The 27,006-nt window shown below is 44.4% G+C and overlaps 1 protein-coding gene across 2 annotated transcripts in view; it reads left to right on the top strand.

Moving 5' to 3' along the window:
* The window catches only part of VIT (vitrin), a 98,277-nt gene that overhangs the window by 7,798 nt on the left and 63,473 nt on the right, over positions 1-27,006 (top strand). For both annotated transcript variants that reach the window (XM_087863734.1, XM_045809083.2), the window contains exons 2-3: positions 13,523-13,592; positions 21,664-21,729. In XM_087863734.1, coding sequence (XP_087719860.1) covers positions 13,562-13,592; positions 21,664-21,729 — 97 coding nt within the window. In that variant the 5' untranslated portion in view covers positions 13,523-13,561. The remainder of the gene's footprint in view (positions 1-13,522; positions 13,593-21,663; positions 21,730-27,006) is intronic.

Raw genomic sequence — 27,006 nt, 5'->3', positions numbered from 1 at the left:
AAGCTGGACTTCCAAAGATAGTGACCAAGAGCCGGGATGCCTGGCTGCCTGCCTCGCTCCAGACCACACCACAGCTGGAGGAGCCAAGAGCGAAGCTGGAGACTGGACAGCAGGAATTGCTTTAGGGAAAGTTATTGGCGTTTTCCCTCCTCCTCGCCCTCCCCAGATGCAGGAGGGGAGCAGGGGGACAGATAGTCGTGAGAGGACGGTCTGCGAGACCACTTGGGAACATGAAGCAGTTCTCATGTAGTCTCAGCTGAAGCTAAGACAAAGGGTCATCCCATTTTAACATCTCATTACACAGTCAATTACAATATACTCCAATGTTTATTTAGATGGGTGTGTTATGCCTGGTTAAACTTAAAAATATGCCTGGTGCATCATTTTACCCCAAATAACATTTGTGTGAGAGAAAGCTCTATGTGAGCTCAGGCCCAAATAGGACTCAAAAAAAAATCTCCCGACTTTACAGCCAAGACAATTGTATCACACGATGTCTGTATTTTCGAGGGTTCGTCTTACTATTGTCTACAGTGTATTTCAAAAAGCCTCGGATATATGTGTCAAGGCAAAAAGGACAGTGAAGCCATCCTGGAGAATGGTAGAATGGGGTAGTGAGTGGGGTTAAATGCGAGGCCTGGTAAGGAATTCTGGCGCTGCTCTGTGTTCATTCCACCCTTGGACAGCTCACTAAATTCTCTAAACCTCCATTTCCTACTCTGAAAAATGGGTATGATTGTACTTAGCTGGCAGGATCACCATGGTAATGAAACAAGATGGCCCATGCGCAGTGGGGGGCATATGGTAAGCACCCAGCAAATGAAGCTGTTGTTATCGGAACAGACTCTAAGCTTCTAAAACTTCCCATGAAGAACAAAGAGACCCATCCCATCTCATGTAACAGGCCACTGGACAGTAGGGTCAAAATTGTCAGGAGCGACGTGAAGGAGGGTTAGAAGGCTCGGGCAGACCTGAGAATGGTCTGGAAAGGGCCTCTGGAGCGTGACGCTACATGGCTCCCTTTGGAGACCTGGATCTCCTGCTTCAAAACGACTCCTTCTGCTGGTCCCCGCCGACTGCCGGGACTTAATCCTCCATCACCTCAATTGCTCAGCCGCACTGACTGCCCCCCTCCACAGCCTCCCTTCCCCCCACCTCCACCAAGCTTATGGTTGCTGGGATTCGGGAATGTGCTTTGACCGACAGCCCTGCTCTTGCCTCTCTGAAGCATGGGGACAGCTGGGACCCTGTCATCTGTGACGAACCCACTCGTTACCAAGAGGCCGATGGGAAGTTGCTGTGGACCTCACAGACACACCCTCATCTTCCTTCCCACCTCAGCTGCAAGGCTGAGACCCCAAAATGTTTTTTCTGTGCCTCGGCCTTGAAGACAGACCAAAAAGCACACAGCGTTCGGGCCAGTCGAGGCTCCGGGGATCGAGGCTGGACCGATCCAAACACACGGCTCCTAGTGCACAGCGGATGGCCCCTTGGCAACCACACACCTCAAAGCCCGAGGGAGAAAACCCACTGGGAGGAGGCAGGACGGCTCCGCAGCGTCAAACACATTCGGTAAAGAAGCTTCCGATGAGAGAGGCTCCTCTTCCAAAGCTCCACGAGAATCTTCTAACGCGCACGGTTTCCAGAGTAACTGAGAGGAGCGGTCATGGTCCACTCGTCTTTTACTGAGGTCCTCAGCCTTCCCCAGACTGACGGCCCTTCCATTACGGAGGATAAATAACTCTTGGAAGGAGTTCTTTAGAGCTCATTTGGGGGCATGCCTGCAAACTAGTATTTTTTTCCTACTGGCAATATAGGATCTAAACTACCACTTCAGAGACGTAATTACTGTTTGCAGCCTCGCTAGAAATCACTATTGGTCGAAGGCTTTGTGGATGTGGTAAGCACTACCATATGTCAGGTTCTTAACGAGGTACAAAATGACGGCCTGAAGCATGCACACCAGAAAAGGCTTTCCCTTTTTGGTGTTCTGACATGTAGCACCATGCCACATGGCTCAGTGCGCCTGATGGGACAGGCCTCTCTCAGTCACGGAACCCAGGGACGACCTCTCTAACCCACCCGCTGCCCGCGAGTAAATATCGCTGCTCTGGGATTTGACCTGATTGTACGTGGTGATCGAAAGTGGTCCTGGAGAAAGTGATCCTGAGCTGTTCATATCTTAGTCATAAAAAAACCACCTATATTGATGGAAAATTCCTAGGTTGGAACATCAGTAAGCATAACATTCTTAGAAATACATTGGGGGCAAAGAATTCTCACAAATCAGAGTTTCTCAACCCTGACACTATTCCCACGTCACGCTGGATAATTCTTTGTTGTGGGGGCTGTCCTCTGCCCTGTAGGATGTTAAACAGCCCCCCCCCCGACTCTACCCACTAAAGGGAGAGGCCTTACCCAAATTATGACAACCAAAAACATTTTCAAACATTGCCAAGTCTTTGGAGGAGGGGGCAAGATCACGCTTGGTTGTGAACCATGGTCATCAGCATACCAGGACCTCACAGTGACATTCTGAGAGCATAGTTTCAAGGTCACCCACTCCCATGTTTGCCTCCCAGAGCATTCCAGGCGTGCAGGCTGTGTTCCTTGTTCTCGGAGGCTGTCATGGCTTGTGGGAATCTCTGTCACACTTCTTCCCAGAGCCTCGCTCCCGAGTTGGAGACAGCCTCTCAAACCCCTGCTTGTTGTTACCAACGACAGACAGACACAGGTGCCCTTTTTCATTTTAACTGTTTTCATTTTCCTACTGATCATGTCAGAGAAACAGATAACTAAAACAACAGAGATGAAAAGGGTTTGAACCAAAGCTTCAAGAAACAGAAACCAACTCCAACTGGCTGGAGTAAAAGGGCCCAGAAGCATCTATGTCATGCACAAGAGACTGAGTCCAGCTGGACCTCCTTCAGACTGGAAATGGGTCCTGGGAAGTGGCCAGAAACCAAAGCGTCTTCTCCCCCAGCTTCTCCCAGAGCCACGCGCTTTCTCTTCTCCTCTTTCTGCTTTCACCTTCTTGGTCTCATTCAGGACCCCACGTGGCCTTTAGGTTGGCTCCCACAGTTTCCAAGGCTTTCAGGATCCCAATTCCAAAATCACAAAGGAGATCTTGATTGGCCTAGATTATCTTTTTTCGCCAGACCAGCTGAGTCACGCAATTTCCACGAGTGTTATTTCTGCATCTGACTATAAGATTTAAGACATTTATTTCAGGGGTCTTTTGAGATTAAAGTCCTAGATGTCACCAGGCATTTAAACATGCAAAATACTATATGAATGAGGAGTTTTTATTTTATAATAACAGTATATAACGAATCACAGAATTATTTGGAATTTACAATAATAGTTACGTGAGAGGTTTGATATAATAAAAAGAGCACAAGACTAACATAGAGAGCTGGCCTTAGACAAGTCACTTCACTGCTCTGAGTTACAGGGAGAATAATGTCCATTCTACTTCCTCCAGTGGTTCTTAGGTGATTCAGATGTGAGACTTGTTGAGAAAGCATCTGACAGACTGTGGTGTTATTACGGTCTTCTCCAGTTAAAAAGGTACTGTGACTTAGGAAGCAGTCAGAAATACTTTTTTCCCTGCAAGCTCAACTGAAAGGGAAATACATTATCTCATACAGCAGGTGGTCCAGAGGTGGGCCCAGGCTCCAGGCACAAGACAGGCAGAGCTCCAGCTCCATTTCTCTGTGATTCTCTTGGCTGCCTTCCACCTTTTGGTGTTGACTTGTTCCTCACACTGACTTGTCTCATGGTCACAAGGTGGCTGCCAGCAGACCAACAAGGGAGGCAACCACTCTCCCTGAAAAACATAGGACTAAGTCTTTCCATTCTGTGTGTCAGATAAAACTCAGGACACAGCCCACCCTTGAACTAGGCACCATCCCATGGGGAGTGATGCTGTGGCGATGGGCTCAAGCTGAGGTTCGGAGGCAATCCCCAGCAAGGCGGAGAATGTATATAAACAATCCTTGGCTTAGACATGCAATCAGGATCCACCCCAGGAGCTGGGAATGGAGCAGCTTCCTCTGAGTCATCTGTGTGGAGTTATGCCTTTTATCAAACTGGGGCTGTGTTAGGAAAGAGGAAGTGGGGAAGCGGCTGCTCTGCTTAGGTAGCCCACAGCATCTGGTCCATGCAGCCTGATGGAGAGCACATCTTCAGGTCGCCTGGTACATTCTTCAAAGCCAACATGGGGAAGAGGCAAAATCTCCCCTACCTCCCTTGCCTATTTGGCTTGCGCTTTTCACTTGGTGTTTCTTTAAGATAAAAGAAGGCTCAGTTGGTTAAGTGTCCGACTCTTGATTTTGCCTCAGGTCGTGATCTCAGGGTCCTTGAGATCAAGTCCTGCATCGTGCCCTGCACTGGGTGTGGAGCCTGCTTAAGATTCTCTCTCTTCTCTCTGCCCCTCCCACCCTCTCTAAAATAAATAAATAAATCTTTAACCAAAAAGATAAAAGAAGGAAGGAATTGGAAAGAGAAGGAAAATAAGGAAAGAAAGAAAAACTACCATGCTTTCTGGCTTGCTCCTGTGCTCCCTCCCTCCTTCTCTCTCTCTCCCTCTCCTTCACAAAATCCTGGGGGATTGTAATAGTGACTGCTGGTGTCATGGCAACAGGAAATGCAGTGTTTCAGGCCCAGCCCAGAGGAATATGATCTATGTGAAGGTTTATATGCAGATCGAGGCCACCTCCACGTTGTAAAGGCCCCTCCTAGGACCAGTCTTCCTTTTTCCGACCTCGCTAGACCAACACGCATCCATTGACAAGGGGCTGAGGCTTTACATCAGGCAGAGAAGGAGAAAGCAGGGCTGCAGATGTGGCCTCTCCCCATTCAGAGATGTCGGTCCTCAGGGGATTTTTGGCATTTTGGAAATACAGCACAAGCCTCTCATAACTATTAAATGTTTCCAGATGGACACTGGCTCTTTCTGCCTTGTGGACAAAGAGTATTGTTAGATGCCCCCCCTTGTAGCATCATAGATCAGACAAACACCAGCATTGCATAAATCTTACACACCCACTAGGGCAGATTTTCTGCAAGCGAGGGGCTCAAGTAAACCTCCAGGGGGCTTATTAAAAATGATGAATGCAAAAATAATTTTTAAATCTTCCATGTCTCCCTATTGCCTAAAGGATCAATTGCACATTCTTTAGGCGTGACATTCAAGGCCAACACGGCCCCTTCTTTCCTCTCAACAGTCTGATTCCTCTCCTGGCCTCTCGGAGCAGCTCCCAGTTCCTGAAGCTACTCCGTCCCCTGGGTCCTGTCCTTCCCTCACCTCTCACTGTGTTCCAACCTGTCAGTTCAACTACTTCAAGCCCCTTCCAATCCCCACGCCCCAGGCCTATATGACCATCCACCCCCTTCTCCATCCCTGTTCGCTCGTCAGCAGAGATTCCCAACTCCGGCTGCTCAGGGGAGTCATCTAGGGAGCTTTCAAACAACATCAATACCAACTCAGACCAATTACATCAGAACAGATGAGGGAAGTGCACTTGCGTATTATGAAACAGCCATAGCAAGTGGTGAAATGCAAAGGCAAGGCTCGGGCTCAGGATGCCCCATTTGAAGTCCAGTTCTCCTCTCCTGAGCCACGTGACCTTGGGCGAATTACCCACCCTCTGCATTCCTCCACATTTCCACGTCTGAAATTAAGGCAGGAAGTAACCCCTGCCTCATCGGGTTATTGTAAAGATTATCACTGACACTTAGTAGGTGCTCCATCTGGGCTAGTTATGATGAAGGTGCATCAGACTCCCTCTAGAAGACTCCAAGCAACTTGGCGAGCAGACCAGCATCTTGCTCCTCTCTGCCTAGCACAGAGCACACACAACTTTTTTTGAATGATTAAATGGACGCATGAATGAAGATGAGTTTTGACTTTAGGAAATTGGAGAGACTTACAAAGAAGAGGTAAATAACCCATGAGCTGACCCTCGGATAGACTTGTGAGCAGCAGATGGGGCGTGGGAAGGTATTCCAGAAAGGGCACTAGAAAGAGCACGGGACGAGACACCGAGGTGCTGTCTGTAGACAAAGACCCTCCTTGGGCCCCAGGGGTGCTGTGGTCCGAGGAGAGGATTACAGGAAAGAACTGCAGAGTGATGGTTTGACATGTAAGTTGTGTCATTTCAGGAAGAGTCTGTAATGCCTCACTGAGGAATTCAGGCTTTATTCTGTAGGGGATGAGCAGACTGTGAAGAAGGAGTCTGAGAGTGAATGGGCACTCTGACCCTTACTTTAGGAAGCCAGACCTCCCCAGATGGAGGGAAGGGTGACCTGGAGCCAGGAGGCAGAGAGCAAGGAGTGCGTTAGGAGATTATTGCAGCCTCTCATTTGATCTCAATGTTATCTATGTTCGATCTGCAAAAAAGGTTTTTCTATTAATTTCTGACTTATTAACATATGTGCACAGAGTAAGGATTGAAATAGAACAAAACCATCAGACTCACTTCTGTCTCTGACCACAATCGTATGTCAACAAATTGGATAATCTAGTTGAAGTGGACAAATTCTAGGAACACAAAGCCTACCAAGACTATGAAGAAATAGAAACTTTGAATAGACCCATAACTAGTAAGGAAATTGAATCAGTAATCAAAAATCTCCTGACAACAAAAAGCCCTGGGTCTGATGGTTTCTCTGGTGAACTACACCAAACATTTAAAGAAGAACTAGTACCAAACCTTCTCAAACATTTCCTCCAAAATGCAGATAAGGGACTACTTCTTAAGTCATCTATAAGGGCAGCATTACCCAGATACCCAATCAGACAAAGGCACTACAAGAAAACTACAGTATCCCCATCAATACAATATCCCTTGTAAATACCGATGTAAAAATCTTCTGCAAAATACTAGCAAATTTAATTTAGCAGCATATTAAAATAATTCTACAACATGACCAAGTGGGATTTATTCCTGGAGTGCAAGAATGTTTGAACATACACAAAAATTGATTAATGTAATACACCATGTTAATAGAATAAAGGGGGGAAAACAAACACATGATCATCTCAACTGATACAGAAAAAACGTTTGGTAAAATGTAACACACTTTCATGATAAAAAACACTCAACAAACTAGGAATAGAAGGAAACTACCTGAACATAATAAAAACCATATATGAGGGGCGCCTGGGTGGCACAGCGGTTAAGTGTCTGCCTTCAGCTCAGGGCGTGATCCCGGCGTTCTGGGATCGAGCCCCACATCAGGCTCCTCCGCTATGAGCCTGCTTCTTCCTCTCCCACTCCCCCTGCTTGTGTTCCCTCTCTCGCTGGCTGTCTCTATCTCTGTCAAATAAATAAATAAAAATCTTTTAAAAAAATAAAATAAAATAAAATAAAATAAAATAAAATAAAATAAAAACCATATATGAAATCTCACAGCAAACCTCATGCTCAAAGGTGAAAGACTGAACACTTCTCCTCTAAGGTCAGGAACAAGGCAATGCCCACCTGTTTTTTCCACTTCTATTCAACATAGCACTGGAAGTTCTAGCCAGAGGAATTAGGCAAGAGAGATAAATAAAAGACATCCAAAATGGAAGGAAGAAGTAAAATTATCTCTGTTTGCAGATGATATGGTCTAATACATAGAAAATCCTAAAGATTCCACAACAAAGTTGTTATAATGGAAAAAAAAATTGTTAGAATAAATAAATGAATTCAGTCAAGTAGTAGGATACAAAGTCAACATATAAAAATCAGTTGTATCTTTATATGTGAACAACAAACAATCTAAAAAGGAAATTAAGAAAACAATTCCATTTACTATAGCATCAAAAAAAATAAAATACTTAGGACTTAATTTAACCAAGGAGGTTAAAGACATGTACAATGAAAACTACAGAACATTGCTGAAAGAAACGAAGGCATAAATAAATAGAAATGTGTTCTATATTCGTGGATTGGAAAACTTAGTATTATTAAGGTCTCGATACTACCAAAAGCAATCTACAGATTCAATACAGTACCCATCAGAATCCCAATGATGTTTTTTGCAGATATTGAAAAATCCATCCAAATATTCACATGGAAACTCAAGGGACACCAATTAGCCAAAACAGTCTTGAAAAAGAAGAGGTGAGCTGGAGGATGCACAATTCCTGATCTAGAAAACTTACTACAAAGATGTAGTGATCAAAATAGGGTGGGAGTAGCATGGAGACAGACATATATACCAATGGAATAGATAGGGAGCCAGAAATTTACCCTTATATACGGGTCAAATGATTGACAAGGGTGCCAAGACCATTAAATAGGGAAAAGATTGTCTCTTCAACAAATGGTATTGGGAGAAGAGAATATCCACATGCAAAAGAACAAAGTTGGACCCTTACCTGACACCATATATTAACTCAAATGGATCAAAGATCTAAATATAAGACCTAAAACTATAAAACTCGTGGAAGAAAACAGAGGACAAAAGCTGCATGACATTGGATTTGGCAATGATTTCTTGGATATGACATCCAAAGGCATAGACAACAAAAGAAAAATAGATGAACTAGTCTTCATGAAAATTTTAAAAATTTTGTGCATCCAAGACCCTGTAAACAAAGTACAGAGCACCTGGTGGCTCAGTCAGTTAAGTGACTGCCTTGGGTTCAGATCATGACCCCTGGGTCCTGGGATTGAGCCCCACACCGGGCTCCCTACTCAGCAGGGAACCTGTTTCTCCCTCTCCCTCTGCTCTCTCCCTCATGCTCTCTCTCTCTCAAATAAATAAATAAAATCATTTTTTAAAAAAAGTACAGAAAATGGGAGAAAATATTTGCAAAACATATGTGATAAGACATTAATATTCAGAAAGTAAAGGTGACTCCTAAAATCCAGCAATAAGAAGACAACCTGATTCAAAACTAGGCAAGGGACTGGAATAGACATTTTGCCAAAGATTGACAAGTGGCCAACAAGCACTCAAAGAGATGCCCTACATCACGAATTATGAGGGAAATGCAAATTAAAACTCCAATGAGATGCCACTCCACACCCGTTAGAATGACAACTATCAAAAAAGACAGAAAATAGGAGGTGTTGGTGAAACTCTGCCGACGCTGGAAGACTTAGGCGTTATTAGTGGGAATGCAAAATGGCGCAGCCATTCTGAAAATAGTATGGTGTTTCTTCAAAAAACTAAAAATAAAACTACCATATGATCCAGTGATTTCCTTTTGAGGTATAATAATCACAAAAGAATTGAAAGCAACAAAGAGAGATTTGTACATCCATGTTCTTAGTGGCATTTTTCACAATAACTAAAATGTAGACACAAACCAAGAGTTCATCAGCAGAAGAACAGATAAGTAAACTATGGTTTATACACACAATGCAATATCATTCAGCTTTAAAAAGAAAAAAATGCTGACATATGCTACATGGACAAGCCCTGGAAACATTATACTATTTGACATGGGCCAGTCACAAAAAGCCAAGTACTGTATGACTCCACTTAAATGAAATACTTTGAAGAGTCAAAATCCTAGAGGCAGAATACAGCCTGGTGGTTCCCAGGGGCTTGGAAGATGGGGGTGGGGGGGGCGGTGGTGATGGGGAGTTTTTGTTTAATGTGTGTGGAATTTCAGTTTTACAAGACAAAAGGAGTTCTGGAAATGGATGATGATGGCACATTGTATTTAATCCTGCTGAACTGTACTCTTAAAAAATGGTTTAAATAGTACATTTTACATTTGTGTATTTTATCCCAATAAAAAAATGGGAGAAAAAAACCTGAACAGCCATATAAATATAAGGTGGTGTTATTATTTATTACCAACTTGCTCTTTTCTAACTCCGGACAACAAGAGATCAAATTAAATTGGCTGGCTACTCTACTTCTCTAGTCTACCAAAGTTTCATTTGCCTCATCAGAACTTCATACTCAGGACTCTATATTACAGCTCATGGCACAAGCCATAAATTCACAAATCAGTAACATATGCTTTTGGAAACTCCAATTGTTTTGTTTCTGTTCAAACCCCAGTGCTTGGTGGCTCAGGATAGTCTGCAGCAACTGCTTAACAGCGGTGGTGGCCATCCTCTTCCCCAACCTCTGCAATGGCCAAGAGAAGGTTTGCATTTTTTTACACACATTTCAAAAGGCACCTTTATGTTTGAAGTATATGAGTAACTGGGCTAAGCAAGGAGAGAAATTGAAGTGGTGAGAAAGAGGTCTGAAAACATTCCGATTCCAAGAGACCAGAGTGATTCTGGTCAGGTTCCTTTAGGAGCGAGTCAGCATTTGGGTGATAATTCCTCCAGGATTAGAGTGTTTCCTGGAATCCTGTTTGTTTTTATCCACCCATCCCAGCATGGAAAGATCAGATCCCTCATGTCTCCTAAAGTTGTAAGACAGATCTGTGAGCATTTCTCCCTGCAATCCAACTTCCCTGTTTGTTGACTATCGATAATGCTTATTGAGAGATAAATCACATGCCATAAGTTAAAAGTATACAATTCACTAGTTTTCAGTGTGTTCATAAGATTGTCTTTGTTTTGTTTCTCCTTTTTATTTCCTAGAGCCTTTGCTACTCACTCATTGATTCGATGTGTGTTTACTGAGCACATAAAAACTCAAGTACAAATCCCTGCCCCCATGGAGCTTGCATTCTAGTGGAGAACACAAGCAATAAACAAGTAAATTAAGTAAACTATAAAGTATGTCAGTGGCGATAATAACATGAAAAAAATAGTAGAAAAAATAGGGTTGGTGGTGGATGGGAGACAGATTATAAATTTAAGCTGGGTGGTAAGGGGACGTCTCAAGAGAAGGTAACACTGAAGCAAAGACTTGAAAGAAATGAGGGAGTAAATCATGTTCTCATCTGTGGGAAGGGCATCCAGGTAGAGAAACAGTAAGTTCTGTTCTAGAAACAGCCAGGAGGCCAGTGTGCCCAGACCTTAATAAGTGAGGGAGAAATGAGGTCAGGGGGCCATATAGGGTCGTAAGCCACATGTCAAGACTTTGGCTTTGATTCTGAGTAAGGTGGAAAGCCAGTTTGGAGTTTGGATCCGAGGAACGCTGTGAACTGATGTACTTTGAACCGGGTCGTGCTAGCTGCTGTGTGGATCGTGGAGTCAGAGGGAGAAGGAGATGCCTTGTTAGGAGGCTGATTGCAATAATCCAGGTGACAGGAGGCATGGGCGGGAGCAGATGGCAATGGGAAAGATGAAAAGATAGGGCCAGATTCTGGATAGAGTATGAGTTAGAGCCAACAGGCTTGACTGAGAGAGAAGATGTGGGGAAAGAGGAGGAGAAATCAAGGTGACTTGAAATCTGCAAAGCTGAACAGTAACAGCGATTGGTGGGGATGGCTTAGGGGGTGCAGTGGGGCAGCTCCGTGTCCTGCATTTATCCCATAAGAAAGGTACTGCTTAGGCCTGAAAACAGGTAAGTTGTTCCGGAGCTTCCCAAGATAGTAAAAGACAAAGAAAATTTCACTTGTTATCACCCTGTTTCTAAAACATAACCCAGCTACTTAAGCATCAAATTGCAAATAGATTGTACGCGTGGTTTTATTTCTATTTTGAAACTAAAGACCGTTATCTGCCTATTATGTAACCAGTAGTCAACTACCTTTATTAGGAAATTTAACACATGCAGTTGTTGCTGGAAATTAACAAAATCATCAATTCTGTTTGAGGTTACTCTTGCTGCCTAATTTAATTGTTTGTAATAAAATCTTTCATATAGTAAACAGTTTTATTTAAGTTAATTGCATCAGGTACTTGTATTACTACCTTGACCATAATTTGATAATTGCTTTTTGTTAATAAAATCTGCATAGTCCTGAATCTAAATATTGGATATAAGCTTGCACTGGACCTAGCTAGTACCAGCTTGTGTTTCCAATTTTCTACTTTGGTGGCTTCAAAACAAGCCAGGGAAGATTTACACACGGAAATCAACAAATGCTATAAATTGGGGCCTTTTTCCCCCCAGAAAGCAAATTTAGCAGCACATCACTGGGCATAGTGGCCTGTAGGGTGTGGATGCCAGATTTAGGCCACACAGCAGTGGCACTGGGCAGAGAGGATGCAACAGGAGCCATCCACCCCAGAGCGTAGGGGTGCTTTATCATTGACATAGCTTAGAGTTGCTAGCTTATAAAGATAATAAAAAGCAGACCAACCTTAAGCTTTAAATTCTCTACAGACAAGGTTCTTACTTATTGTCTGTGCCCAGGGCAGATCCTTCCCACCACTCCCACCCCCAATCTGGTCCTACTGACTGCCTGGTCACCATGGGTGTGACGTGAAACTTTTCTAAGCCTTAGTTTCCTGAAGGGCCATAAAATCTACCATGCTGGCTTACTGTGAAGATTCGAGACCGTAGACTACATAGTATGTGCTCTTTGTAATGAGTAATGGTGGGATGAACAAACCTTTTAGGGTTTCCTCACAGCATCAAGCGAAGGAGGAAACCCCATATAGATCAACAGCGTCTTCATATCCTCTCTGCTTACCAACCTCTGAGCCTCTGTCAATGCTGTTCCTCCCACGTGGGGTCACTTCTCGCTATTTCTGCGTGTCCAAACTGTCTTTCAAAATTGCCCCAATTGCTATCACCTCTAGGAGATTTTCTCTTTTTCTCATGGCTGACATCTCTTTCCTTTCTCTAAAATTCCCTGGTTTCTTGGGGAATCTCTGGCACTGTCCCAGACCTACTGGGTTAGAATCTGCATTTTAACAAGATCCCCGGGTGATTCCTACGCATGTAAGATTTAGGAAGTCTCGCTCTAAACAACTGGTCCTCAAACTTGTCAGGACATTGGAATTACCTAGGGAGCTTTTAAAAACTTAACGCCTAGATCCCACCTTAAGGGATTCTGATTCAACCGGTCTGAGGTGCAGCCGAGCATCAGGGTCTTTTAAAACTCCCAGATGATACGAATATGCATCAAAGTTTGAGAACCCCTGGTCTATAAACTCCCCTTATACTCCCTTATGGAGCCTGCACACTTTCTAATGTTAAGGCTATTTGTGTCTACATATGTTTTCCCACTTCTAGGAAACTGTAAATCTTTAAGAGCAAGAACTATTTCTTCATTCAATTTTTATCACCTCCTTCCAATCCCTAGCCATATAACGGGAGTTTAATAAATATTTATTGCATGAATGATGAGTGCATCATTTATTTGTAATCTAAAAATACTCTCAATTCCATAAGTGTAGCTTTTGTCCTAATTTGAAGACTGGTTGAACCTATTCCCGAAATGATGGAGTCACTTCCTCTTCAGTTCTAAGGAAAGACCACATCTCTGAAGAATGGGGGCTGGTGGCTGGAATGGGATTTCCACCTGAGGGTGGACTCTGGGTACCAGCGAGACCGGCCACTGCCATCTCTGCGGGCTCCTTAGAGAAAGCAGCGGCTTGGAATCCGGACACTCCCGGGAGCCCCGCAGCCTGAAGGGGCCCCTCCCCACACTCCACGCGTCCAGCTCAGAACTCTTGGCTGAAATGTGACGGTGTTATTGTTTCTTCCTCTCCAGGGTGCCATTTTGATATTTACGGGGATTGTCGTCCTCACTATGAAGGCATCTGTTATTGAAATGTTCCTTGGTAAGTACTTTTATATGTGGATCTGGATACGCTTTTAACATTTTCCTAAGGTCCAAAGAGTCTTGCCAACAGAAGGTTTAAACCAAGGCAGAGCATATAAACACTACAGTGTGTCTTTTTACGGGAAAGTTGAAGTGAGGATGTTAAGATGAAATTCAGGATGTGTGTGTGTGTATATTTTTGTCTAAAGCAACATTGTGTATCACATGCGTGTGCATATAACACACATATATACATACATGTCTTACCTTCTTCAGCAACTAGCAAATATTTCAGATAGAGCATTTTGATACATTCTGAATTTAGGAATCTTGTTTCTTATTTCTCAAAAAAAAAAAAAAAAAAAGTCTTATCACTGACACGGCCTTATTTGTACCATGGGTGACTCTTGCTTTTAGAGATGAAACCCTTATCCATGATCAGCAGAGAGCACAATTTCGGGTAGGCTCTCGGGGAGCAGCAGCTTGACCGGAAGAGAGAAATTGTTGATGGGTTTAGCATGAAGCCCAAGGGTAATCTCTCCGAATCTTGACCCTGCTGTGCTCTGGCCATGTCGCGTAGAGTGACCCTGTGGATCACTGCGGGACTACTGCCGGGGAAGGGTGCGAAGACCTTTCGGGTGGTCTATCTGTTTGCTAGGACTACCACAGCAAAATACCACAAACTGGGGGGCTTGACACAGCACAATTTCATCCTCTCACAGCCCTGAAAGCTAGAAGTCCAAAACCAAGCATCAGCAGGGTTGGTTTCTTCCCAGGGCAGTGACAGAGACTCTGCTCCCTGCCTCTCCCCCAGCTTCTGAAGGTTGGCCAGCCATCTTTGGCACCTCTTGGCATCTCTGTCTTTATTGTCACATGGCGTTCTTCCCCGGTGGGGTTGGGTATCTGTGTGTGTCCAAATGTCCCCATCTTAAAACACTAGTCATATTGGATTAGGGGCCCAACCTACTCAGTACGACCTCATCAGAACTTAACTAATTATGTCTGCAACCACCCTAGTTCAAAATGAGGTCACATTCGGTTTGGGGGGCTGGGACTTCAATATATGAATTTAGAAGGGACAAAATTCAACCCATATAGAGTCAGAATGTTCCAGGTCTGTGCAGAGGGGGTCCACACAGCAGAGTTGGGGAACGGAAGAGAAAGAAGTGACACTGGGAAGGCAAGAGGGCTCTCCCATGGTGGAAGGAGACAAGACTGGGAGTCGGAGAGACCATATGGATTCTGGTCCACACTGCCCCCCAACCTGGTAAAGAGCAGTCACCTTGGAAGCTCAGGCTCCTTTATTCCCACCTTGCCCTTTAAGAGGTTACCCCCTCCCACACTCCCCCACTGGTTAGCAGGGTTTCTTATATAGGGCAGGTGGGGAGTCAGGAACAGGAAGGCTTTAGCTCCTTAAAACACACAAAGCAAACAAACCCTGAGGCCATTTCACACTCTGCGTGTCCCCCGTATCACAGAAGGGAGACTTCTGTCCTTCCTTGTCCCTTCTGCAGAACTCTCTCCCCTCGGGGCTGCTCATTCAGAAGGCAAGGAATCAAAGCAGGCAAAGGAGACTCTTGCCACATAGTCCCCTCTCTGTGTCCTCACATGTCAGCCTCCCCAGCATCTCTCTTACTCATCTGCTTACCTCCTCCCCAGGGCCATTTCCCTGTCACTCTCCTTAGTACTGGGAGAGCCTCCCTGCCCCAAATCCTGACCCCTCTAACCCCTTCTCCACCACACCCCTATTAATCTCTCTAAAGACCACGTCTGATCCCCACTCTTCATTTAAACTCCTCTGTGTTTCCCCTTTGTCTTTGGGATGGGACCCACATTTCTAAAAGTGCCTTGCTCTCTGGGGAGGCCTTCCTGATATGACCCTTGCTGTCTTCTGCTTTCTTTGCTTCCCACGGAGCCTGCTCTGGCTCCCAAGGACCCGAAAAGTACTGACTTTCTTAATCCCCTAGGGCTCACATCATTTCTCCCCTCAGGCCTTCACCCGTGCTGGGTCCCTTGCCTGGAATGCTCTTCCTCTCACCCCACATCCCCACAAGCCCTACTGGTCCTCAGGAAGCTTCGCTCCGCCCCCCATTTGATCAGGCCATCTTCCCAAGGACTTCCGTGGTGCCCTGTATTGATTCTCATCGTAGCTGCATGGCATTCACCTTGCCACTAGGCTGGGTCCCCAGAGCTGTGTCCTGCCCATTGCTGCATTTTCAGTGCTGAGCACATCTCATAGGTACTCAAGAATTACTGTGAAATAAATTATTCTTAGGGATGCTAGATTTGTAAGGTATCAGAGTCCAACTCTGCACCTAATTCCAATGTGTGGGTTTTTTCTCCACACCAAGCGATTCCCCAACACCAGCTGGGTGACCTACAATTCAACTCAATTCTGACCCTGTCTATCTGGAAATAGCATCAAATTCCACTGGCTAAGGGCTCAGTCCCACCAGACTGCCACCCACCGCTCCCCCCTCCCCCACTTCAGATGCCAACTGAAAGTCCAGGTTGTCACTGTGCTTCTGACTGACGGGCTATAAATCAGAGGTTCCCATGATCCCCTCTTTGGGTTTGATGACTTTGCTGGAGTGGCTCACAGAACTCAGGAAACCAGTTAACTTACGACTCACTAGATTGCCAGCTTATTACAAAGAATATTCAAGAATACGAACCAACAGCCAGATGAAGAGATATATAGGACAAGGTCCCAAACTAAGGAGATTCTATCCCCCTGGAGTTTGGGATCCAGCAGAGTACCACGTAGAAGCATTCTGATTCACCAACATGGAAGCTCTCTGAACCCTATCCTTTTGGGTTTTTATGGAAGCTTCAGTACATGGGCATGATTGATTAACTCACTGGCCCGTTGGTGATTGATTCAATCTCCAGCCCCTTTCCCCTGCCCAGAAATCAGACAGTGGGACCAAAGCCTCCCATTTGAGGTTGGTTCCCCTGGCAACCAGCTCCCTCCTCTTTAGGGGATACCCAAAGTTACCTCACTCAATTGTGATTGAAAGGGGCTTGTTATGAATAACAAAACATCCATTTCACCTTTAGGGCTCTGATTTCAGGAAGGGAGCACAAGAAACCAAATATTATAACAAAAGATGTCCCCATTGCTCTTACCGTTCACGAAATTTCAAGAGTTTGGGGAGCTATGACCCAGAAACTCGGCCAAAAAACCAAAATATATATTTATTATGAATCAAATATCACACAGTACTGTCCAATGATTCCCCCCCAAACCCTCTAAATTAATGTCAATTAAGCGTTTAATATATATCAGAGCTAGCATGTTTGTTTGAGACATCCTTGAGTTTATGATACAGCAGAGTTTTACGACTGTTTTTGGAGCACCACGTATAGTCAGCAACTGCGCTTACGGGGAGCAAGTGGAATAAACAGGCGAGGGCAGTAGCCAGCAAACTTGCAGTCTGGTTCCAGCTTCTGCCCCCAAAGAACTGCAGCTTTAGCCAAGGTGTGAACCCTGACCTTTGAGTCTTTTTTATAAAATAAATGGATAACCTACAAAGCTCCTCCCAGCTTTAATATTCTGTGATTTGAAGCATAATTTTATGATTTAAAGTGATTGTAGAGAATAAGTTGTCCTGTCTTTGTTATGAAGCCCTGATTTATTTGATGCTAGATGTTTAATTGAGTACATAATACCAAATTAAAGCATGGAGGAAATCTGAACTGCTTTAAAATGATCGGCTTTGTAAATCCGTTTGCAGGAAGGTATTGTAGACACTTAAAGAGAACCAGAGCTGGATAGTGTTTAAAGTGGTAAAAACTTTAAACTACTGCAATAAACAAGGAACACGGAGATTTATATCCGAGCAGCGGGTTGCAGGTGTCGGTGGATGGAAATTACTGACAGGAGACATCAAGGGTGGGGGATTCTTGCTAAACCTACCTGACATGATTCTTGCTAAAGGCAGACCAGGGTGATCAGATATCAAGGGTGAGGGATTCTCTCTAAACAGGATCCTTGCTAAAACCGGGTGATGCAGGACCACCGGGGAGGAACACCGAAGCCCAAGGTCAAAGGCCAGGTGGGAAAAGGGCTTGGAGGGACCCCATTAAAGTTTGGTCAAGGAGAAAGTCCTTGTCAGCACCACTAGAGCCCTGGAGTCTACGGGCTCCACGGAGGCATTTCTATAAAAGTTGTGGACATGTAGTAAGTTTTCAGTAGGTACTTTCTGATTCGATCATTGATTAGATGTCCTGGCACTTCATGTCTTTCTTGAAAGTAAGTGAATTCTAATATAATTCATTACTGGCCAGAAGACTGGGATACGAATGCCCATTAACCCTACTGATGATTTCGGTATGCACTTTTCATTATCATAAGTCTATGGGATTTCAATATGACCCAATTAAAAAACAATTTATCTTGTCTTATTTAGTTGTAGGAGAAACATATTCTCTATGAAATATGGGATTTATATATGGAATATACTGTAAAATGGGAAAAATAGACAAAATATAAAATAGAAGTGACAATGCCATCATTATTAACATTTTGGTGTGTTTGTTGCACTTATTTCTCTTGCATATATTCTAATTTTGTCAGAATCATTCTTCAGGTTAGAGCTGAGCGCTTGCCAGTTCATCTAATATTCTTTAGTCCATCATTTGTAATAAACGCTCAGGATACCCCTACTGTTGGGACATTTCCAACATTTCATGATTTCCAGATTGCCATTATAAATAATGCTATAGTGAACATTTTTTTACATAAATTTTTGTCTATTTCTCTAATTATATCTTGGGGTACATTCCTAGGGGTATATTTTCTAGGATAAAGAATATAACTATTTTCAAGACTACTGAAATATATTACCAAATAGCTTTCCAGAAGGACTCCCCCAGCTTAGACTTCACCAGCAGTTCACCTAAATGCCCTAATCTCAAATCCGTGCCAGGATTAAGTATAATCTCGTGTTCACTATTTACTGACATGATAGGGAAACTATCCTGTTGTGTGGCTTTAGCTTGCATTTTTTTTTACCATGAATGAGATTGAACATTGTTATAAGCTCATTCATTTGCATTTCTCTATCTCTAGGCTGATGGTAATTTACTTAAATTGAATTTTAAAACAATTACGCCTCAGCCATCTTAACTATAATGATGGCTACTCTAGAGAGGAAGAGAGTGAAAAGTGGGGGGAATTACTTTTTATTTGAAAAAGTGATTTCAACATTCAGTTTGTTTTGAAATTTCAAGCACCACTGTCAAAGGGTGAGAACTTTATTCCATGTTATTCAAAACTAGAACTCTGGATTTTTAACAGTTGCGAAGTATTGCTGCACATTTCGTAAACAGTGATTGCCTTGGAACTTTGGACTCTAGACTTAATTTCCTCAAGCCTTGTAGACACTAATGGCCTAAGTAGCCTGATAGCTAGCTGCTCCTGCAGAAGGGACTGGCTTTCAGACCTGTGGTCTACTTTGTACTTTGAAGTGAGTGTCAGCCATCCCATCCCCGTGCTCTTGCCTGGCTTCCTAAGAAAAGCGACACAAGACTGATTTTTTCCGTTTCCCGAATTCAACACTCAATTCACCACTTCCAGTGTAGCAAGAGAAGCCTTACAGAGGAGAAATGAAGACTCCGGGGCACAAGCACATTTTCAGCCTTATTGACCAGCCCTCCCCTTGAGGAGCGGTTTCTGGGGAGTTTTAATTAACAAGCATCTAAGCTGAGGAGAGGGCCTCTGTGTACTATTGACAATAATGACTGTATTAACCACTGCGGTAGAACTGAACCCAGCTATGCATGTTTTCAGCCTGGTGGGTCGTGGGTGAGCAAATGCGAGTGATGGGGTGGTCCTACTGAAATATTTATAGTCCTAATGATATGGAATTATAAACCACTTGCCACAGGCCCAGAGGCCCAGAAGGACAGTTATTTGGTTTTCCAGAAGAATTGATACCCAAATTCATGACTATTTCAATTACTCCTTCTAATTAACTTGCTTAATGCTCTGCTACATATTTATTTAGTATTTGTCCTTTAAAATATTCTAGGATTTGTTGTTCTTGTGTCTAAAATGAAGACGTGTCTTCGCTCAGGGTTAAATGACACAGAGACTACTATAAAAATTAGACCTCCAGGACACTTTTACCCACCCAAACCCCAGAAGTAAATAACACCTAAAAAATGTCTGCCTTCATTCCACTTGGCTAGACTTGTGGTTCCTACTCAGTTCTCTTTTATGTGTCTGTTCTCGAAGGACATGGTATGTCAACTGTCCAGCCTCGGCTAATGCTACTAGTCAAAACTGGGGATACTTCAGGGCTGCATCATTGGGACGGCCTAGCGACATGATCACTGATAAATAAAAATGTTCTTAACAAACCCTGGTGACATTTTCCTTCAAAGGTAGCTGCCAATCAAGAATTCCTAAGTCCATTTATGCCTTAATTAAACATCTGTGTTGGGTTAAACACACACACACACACACACACACACACACACACACACAAATTAGAATGCCTATTTTGATTACCCTATTCGCGCCATGTTTACCTCTGGAGTCCCAACTCTACCCAGAAAGGGAGTTTCTCAAAAAAGTGGCTAAAATAGAGGCAAGTTAAGCAGAAGGATGCCTGGTAAGGAAGGAAGAAAAATGGAGAAGTGACTAGCCTTTTGAAAGGAAAATATTGCTTTTCCATCTACAGGGAGAATTAGCATTGGCATAGAGATGTGAGCGTTTTCAGACGTTGCTTATAAAAAAATGCTATGAGAAATGTTCACAATACACATCGAAACACTAAGTAGGCATATCTTTCAGACAAGAAATCCTGTTTGGAAATTTATTTAAAGGAAATAACAAAAGATCAGGGCAAAGATGAAGCTATCTATACTAAATCAGAAGTCGACGAAATTATATAGTACACCCGTATAGTGCAACACCTTTCAGGCACTTACAAGTCACATTTTAATTTAGGAATTAGCAATTTAATCTAAGGATCATTTAATGACAAGACAAAATGTTTGTCTACGTCCTTAAGTAGAAGTTACAGAACACTGTAAACAGTGAGCGTGATCCAATGTGCTCTTGAAAGCACCTGCATGGATATGTGTGTGTAGAAAAAACAAAAATATTCCATCTTTTGTGTTCATCTATGTTTTCAGTACTGTTCCTTGTGCTTTTTATATTCGTGTGTGAGGAGCACGTACTATTCTGGTAATAAGAAAAAAACTAGTCAATGTTATTCTTTAAAAATACAAGGCTCAAACTGGTAACACGACTTTGAACTAAAAAGGATAAAGAATTCCCCCTCCTTCCTCTGTTGTTACACTTCCTGAAGAGAGCAGTACCCAAAAGCTGTTCTGCTCCTTTTCCTGAGGAGGAAGGTCAGTGACCTGCACTTGGCCTTGATGGGGCACAGAAGCAGGTGCTGCTACAGAGGACCACCTGGGGACACTCAGGTCACCTCTCAGACCCAGTCCCCCTCTTCTCCCCAGCCCCCTCTCCTCTTGTCTTCCTTTCCCAGACAGCTCTCCCCAGGGACTTTTTACACATCCCCTCCATTCTACCTTCCTTTTCTCTCCCTCTCTCTCCCTCTCTCTCTCTCTCTCTCTCTCTCTCTCTCTCTCTCTCACACACACACACACACACACACACACACACACACACACACACACACAGAGTTCTCTGACCAGATGGAAATTAGCCATTTGGAAACTTAGTGTGGAACAAAGGAAAGAGCCCAAGAAGGGCCTGGTGCTCACCCTACCTCCATCATTTGTTTCTGGCACCAAGCAAATGAGTGGCCTTCTCCAGTCCCCCATGTCCTCCTTTGGAGACTAGAGAGGGCACACTTGGTGTGGTGAAATGCAAAGCGGCGAAACAGAGGACAGGGGCCCAAGAGGTATTTTTGGAAGGCTCCTTCAGCAGGGGCCAAGATAAGTGCACAGACTATTCAGCTTATTTACCCAATCTTCATTTAAGGGAACATGAGTTCCACCGATGAGGATATTTCAACATGTGATGGAAGCAACGATAAGGGTCAAAAGAGAGAAAGTGTTTGGGTAAAATGACACTGATTCGGTTTTCCTTCATTTTCTCCATGTAGTTTTGCTGGTGACTAGAATACACTCCAATAAGGACGTGACCAAGAAGCTCAAAAGGCCCAGGTTCAGTAAGTAAAACTGCAGTTCCTGGTTAGCATGAGGCTTGTGTCTCCCACGTAGAGGACTGTTGTACTTGTTGCAGATAATTTGGAAGATTTGGGGGTTTTTTGGTCTTACTTCAATTGCTGTGCATTCAGACTGATTCGTAATGATATTATTTATCACCTACTTCATTCCAAAAATCATTTGAGATAGGAGGGCTGATTTTAGGTGAAGAATACATGGTTCCATTATATTGGAACATTTCAAAATGCACGTACAAAGACCAAACAACACTGTGTCTCTATGGCGAAGCTGGAGTAGGTATTTTCTTGCCATTGAAATGTCAATTCCCCATACCAGAAAATTCACTCTCGCTAATACAAATCTGCCCTCCTTCCAGCATGTTCTGGGATCAGAAGGTAAATCTCACAGCAAAGCCCAGAAGGTTTCACACCTAATCAGTATAGAGGAAAAATAAATTTCATTTTTGGATGGTATATTAGTTAAGATTGGATGACAGGGAATCTAGAACAACTGCTTAAATAAGACTGAAGTTTCTTTCTCCCTCCTGTAAACATAGTCTGGGCTTTTATGGAAGCTTCACAATCGTCAGGGACCCACACTCCTTCTACCTTGTCATTCTGCTTTCCTCAATGTGGCTCTCAGCTCATGTCCAAAATGGGTGCCCCAGCTCCACCCATCACATCCATGTTCCAGTTGGTAGGAAGGGATGGAGAAGGATGAATACCCATCCCTTTAAAGATAGGTCAGGAAATCAAATACACCGCTTCTACTTAAGTACCACCAGCCAGCATTAGGGGAGAATGGGAACTGTCTTGATTTCAAGCATCCACATGACTACGCTAAAAGTAAGGGGTTGGAGTACAGGAAAGAAGGAAGAATGGGTATTGGGAAGCCACTAGCAGGATGGGACATAGATGGAAATGCTCACATTCAAATGCTGTAAGCGCGCTGAGATATCCGGACCTAAATCTGTAGACTTGATGGGGGCTTAAGTTAAAGCCTATTTATAAAGGACCATAAAAAAAATGCCATAGATACAGTTAATGTTCTGTGTTCTCCACAACTGAAGCTTCTTTATAGGCATTAAATTTAGATGCTTGAAATCAGCGACATTAAAAATCCGAAATAAAAGAAAGATATTTGCTTCACACACCATTTTTTTCCTTCTGCTCCTTTAAACCCTCCATGTGGGATTTCCTGTTGAAATGAGACCAAAAGGGCAGCCAGCCACAGCCTCCAAGCCTAAAATACTAAAAAGGAATCAGTTGCTTATTTATTCCTGTCGGTACCAAGAGCCAAGAGAATCAGCCCAGGGGCAGATGTGGGTTCAAAACAATGATTGGGTTAATATGAAGACAAATGCACACCCAAGTATGAAGTCCTTCGGGCTATTTCCAGTATCTTCATTAGCTCATATACAAAAATCATGAAAGGGTCCATGATTACCATGACAACGGTTTTCAGCAACTCTGAAAGGCTGTGCTAAACGACCCAAGGGCAAACCTCTTTGAGAGATCTCAAATGGATTGAGTTTCTGATATGCTAAATTCTAACCTTATACTCAAAATCTCCCTGGTGATGCAGCATATTTGAATCAATAAATGCAGGAGGCCTTTTCTCTAATTAGAAACCCTGGCACAATCATTAAATAAGTGGGGGGTGGGGGAGAGACAACGAAGGTAATAGGATATTCCCAAGCCATGGCAGTATCTGATTCTTTATCTCAGGAGTATTTCCAACTGACAGTCTATAGCTTGAGGCCAAAGCAATTTTCACTTTTTCTTTCCAGTCTTGTCAATCTGGGGTAGGTGACTGATGGCCAGGAGGCACGCCATTCATTCGCTATACGAGTATTTATTGGGTGCCCACCAAATACCAGGTACTATGCTAGACACTCAGATACAACAGCAATGGAGACTCAGCCTTTGCCCTTGCAGAGCTCAAAAACTAGGGAGAAAGAAAGACAAGTCACCAGGCAGCTACAGGTACTCCAAGAATATGGAGAAGAAGCTGTATATCTGGGAGGGCTTCCTGGAGGAAGCGACATACCTACACTGATACCTGAAGACCAAATAGGTGTAGACCAGGCAAAGATGAGGAGGAAAGAGTGTTACAGGCAGAGAGAAAACAGCATGCCCGAGGCCTGAAGAATGGAAAGAACTAAAAAGTAATCCAATATGACTGAAATCCGGAGTAGGAAGTAAATGTGTTGAGATAAGAGATGGAGGGGTAAGCAGGCATCAGATCGTGGAAAGCTTTGTTACCATGTCCAGGAATCTGGACATCCTCATGAGGGCAATGGGAATATCTCCGTGCAGGCTATGTTGGTTGCAATTAGCATAAATCCAAAAGGGATTTTTGTGGGACATGGAGCGGCTCGCAGGTTGGCAGCTAGAACTCACTGGAACTGTACCCCAGGTGAAAAGGCCTCAAGAATCAGTACCTCTGCTACTCTCTACGTGTCTGCCCCACTGTCTCCTTCTCCTCTCTCTTTTCCTCCCTCTCCCCCTCTCCCCTGCCCTCCCCCTACTCTGGGCACACTGTGTCTCTCAGTACCGAGTCCACATTCCTGGGAGAGCGAACCGCATGGCATCATCCCCGGCTGCGCGGTGGTTCTCAGAGAAGAGTAAGCTGCTTAGGGTTGGGCCAGGGAAATAAGACCGTCCTGCCAGCCAAGAAATGCTCCCTGCCAACAGACGGAGAGAGAGGAGAGAGCACGCCACTTGTTAGCGAGAAAAAGCACGGAGGTTTATATACGCACGTACAGGTGCGGTGAAAGTGTCTATCACGTCGGAACGGCATTGCACACAAAGGGGTCCGGTGAAGTGGGAGACAGAACAATTACATCTTCCCCTGTGTCTGTGCAAGATGAATGCACGCACCTCATGCCTGTCTCCCGGACGCCTGGACGCCCCTGAGCTCCCTCTGGGGTGCGTCACCGTTTTACTCTTGCAGCTGACACCTCAAAGGACATCTGTCAGGGAGCTACTAAAGGGTTTTCAGCAGAAAAGGGAAATCATAAGAGCTGGGCTTTAAACAAATCACTTTGGCCTCAGTGTGAGAACCACCGGGGCCACTGACCCTCAGTTCCTGGGCCGGCAGCCCCTGCGACCGCCTGCGCGACGCACCCCGGCTCGGACTGCCCAGCCCTCCGTGTCTTAGCAAGCCCTCCAGGAACTGCCGTTCCCACTGACATCCGAGAACGCGGGGAGCCCAGAGCTATCCCAGATCGGGGTTGCTTCCAGATCCGAACGTAAAACCACGGGCACTCTCCAGTGCCCTCCGACCTCTCCTCTAGCCAGCCCTCCACTGGCACCAGTGTTCGTGCGAGAGGGACGGCCCACAACACCCAGAGGACTGAAGGTGAAGTAAGGAGAAGAAAGTGCTTCGAGGGCTCTGGTCCGTGCACACCGAGCTCTACTCCGCATGCAGCCCGGCGCTTGAATCCTGAGCATCCAGTGCCCAAGATGCGGTGCCACGAGTGGGCAGAGCCAGACTGGAAATGCGCGTCTGTGTGAGGTTCCCCCCCAAAAGGCTTTTCCCAGTCTCTCCTGCCAAGCCAGCCAGGACGGAGGAATGAAGTCCCTGCTGCCTGGAGGCAGAGTGGGTGTGGGATGATCACCGGCTGACTGAATAGGAACCAGAGGAGAAGAGCTGTGGAGGTAACAGGAAAGGAGGAACTGGCGTGGGTGTCTTCCTTCGGTGCCTCTGGAAGCCACACGCCCTACGAGTGTGTCTATTCCGTGTACAAGTAGGGTCACTTAGCTTTAGGTAATTGTCACATTCTCTCCTCCACACTTCTTTTATTATTTCTGTTTCTTCTCATCTCCTTTCCCTTTTTTCCATTTCTTTGGTCTGCTCATGGCCTTCCCAGAGGCCCTCGTGGACATCGCTCAGCTCCATTGGGGGCCCTTCAGACCAAGAAGGCAGCACATGTAGAAAATAGTCTGGCATGGGGAGTTTACAAAATGGAAAGCAAAGATAGATAGATAGATAGATAGATAGATAGATAGATAGATAGATAGATAGATAGAAAGAAAAGAAAGAGAGAGAGAGAGAGGGAGGGAGGGAGGGAGGGAGGGAGGGAGGGAGGGAGGGAGGAAGAAAAGGAAAGAAAAGAGAAAAGAAAAGAAAAGAAAAAATAAAAGGGGCAAGTTCTTACAAGTCTACTCCTCTACTTACACATGACCCTCCATTTCAAGCTAATATCTTGCTTCCCCATACACACTGGGCACAATGTTATTCCGCCATACTTGGCTTATCACATCACCTCATTTTCTAAATCAAATCAAGTCGGACTCCAAACTGCCAATTTCCAGGGCCTGAGAAATTAAAATTCCATCATTACAGGGGCTTCCTCCTTCCCCGAGCCAGGCCCTGGAAGCCTTGTGCAGTCTACAACATCCAGGGAGGTCCCCTGCACTGCTCAGGGTCCAAGCCCATGTTTACCTGTTGGGCGCTCCATTGTTTTCTGACTGGTGGCATCTTGGGAACAATGGGGAAGTTCCACGCCTAAGGCTTCGCCCTGAGGGGCACCACACCAGGTATTCCTCCAAGATGATGCTCCTTTCAGGCAGCTGTGAGGGAACAGGGACATTTCCCTTACTGGGACCTACTGGCCCCCTGCCACCTTCCCAGTGTTGGAAGACCATTTCCTCTCTATCACTCTTTGAGCCTGCCAAGCCCAGTGCCCTCAAACAAGGGGGATTTGGAGGGACTAATTCCCAGCACCTGAGGGAGAGTTTTCTTTGGGCAACTCTGCCCTCTCTCTCGCAACCTTGCATTCCAGAGGTGTTTGAAGACAAATGCCTAACTACCTTCTTAGAATAGTATGAGGAAAAAAATAGAATGAAAATAAAAGTACGTTAGTGTCTCAAATACATTAACCTGCTGTATGGGCCATGGTAAAGTTCACCATACTATATGAAATGAGAGTTTTACCAAGTTTATTTTTAGAGGTGATTTTTCAAGGTTCTCATTTCCCTGTTACGTTTCAGAGCCCTGAGCTGGCCTGACTTAGAGGCACGTCAGGTGCTAGATTTAGGCACAAACCTGTTCAAGCATTTTCTAACAAATGGCCAAAAATGGGGCTGCATTTTTCGTGATTGTGGAAGGCCACAAATAATGATTGAAGGGTTTAGGTGTGTTCATAACACTCTTTCTCCGAAGGCAGTCACGATACCTTATGAATTTTAAGGATTAACTTCATTTATGTGTCGATTACACGTTCAGAAAGGGCCTTCTCTTCAACTCATGACTAGTTCAGCCCACACCGAATA

Source organism: Ursus americanus, chromosome 7 (genome assembly GCF_024610735.1).
Source record: "Ursus americanus isolate L20-20 chromosome 7, mUrsAme1.1.p, whole genome shotgun sequence".
Taxonomy (NCBI): Eukaryota; Metazoa; Chordata; class Mammalia; order Carnivora; family Ursidae; genus Ursus; species Ursus americanus.
This window is presented reverse-complemented; position numbering and strand designations above follow the sequence as displayed.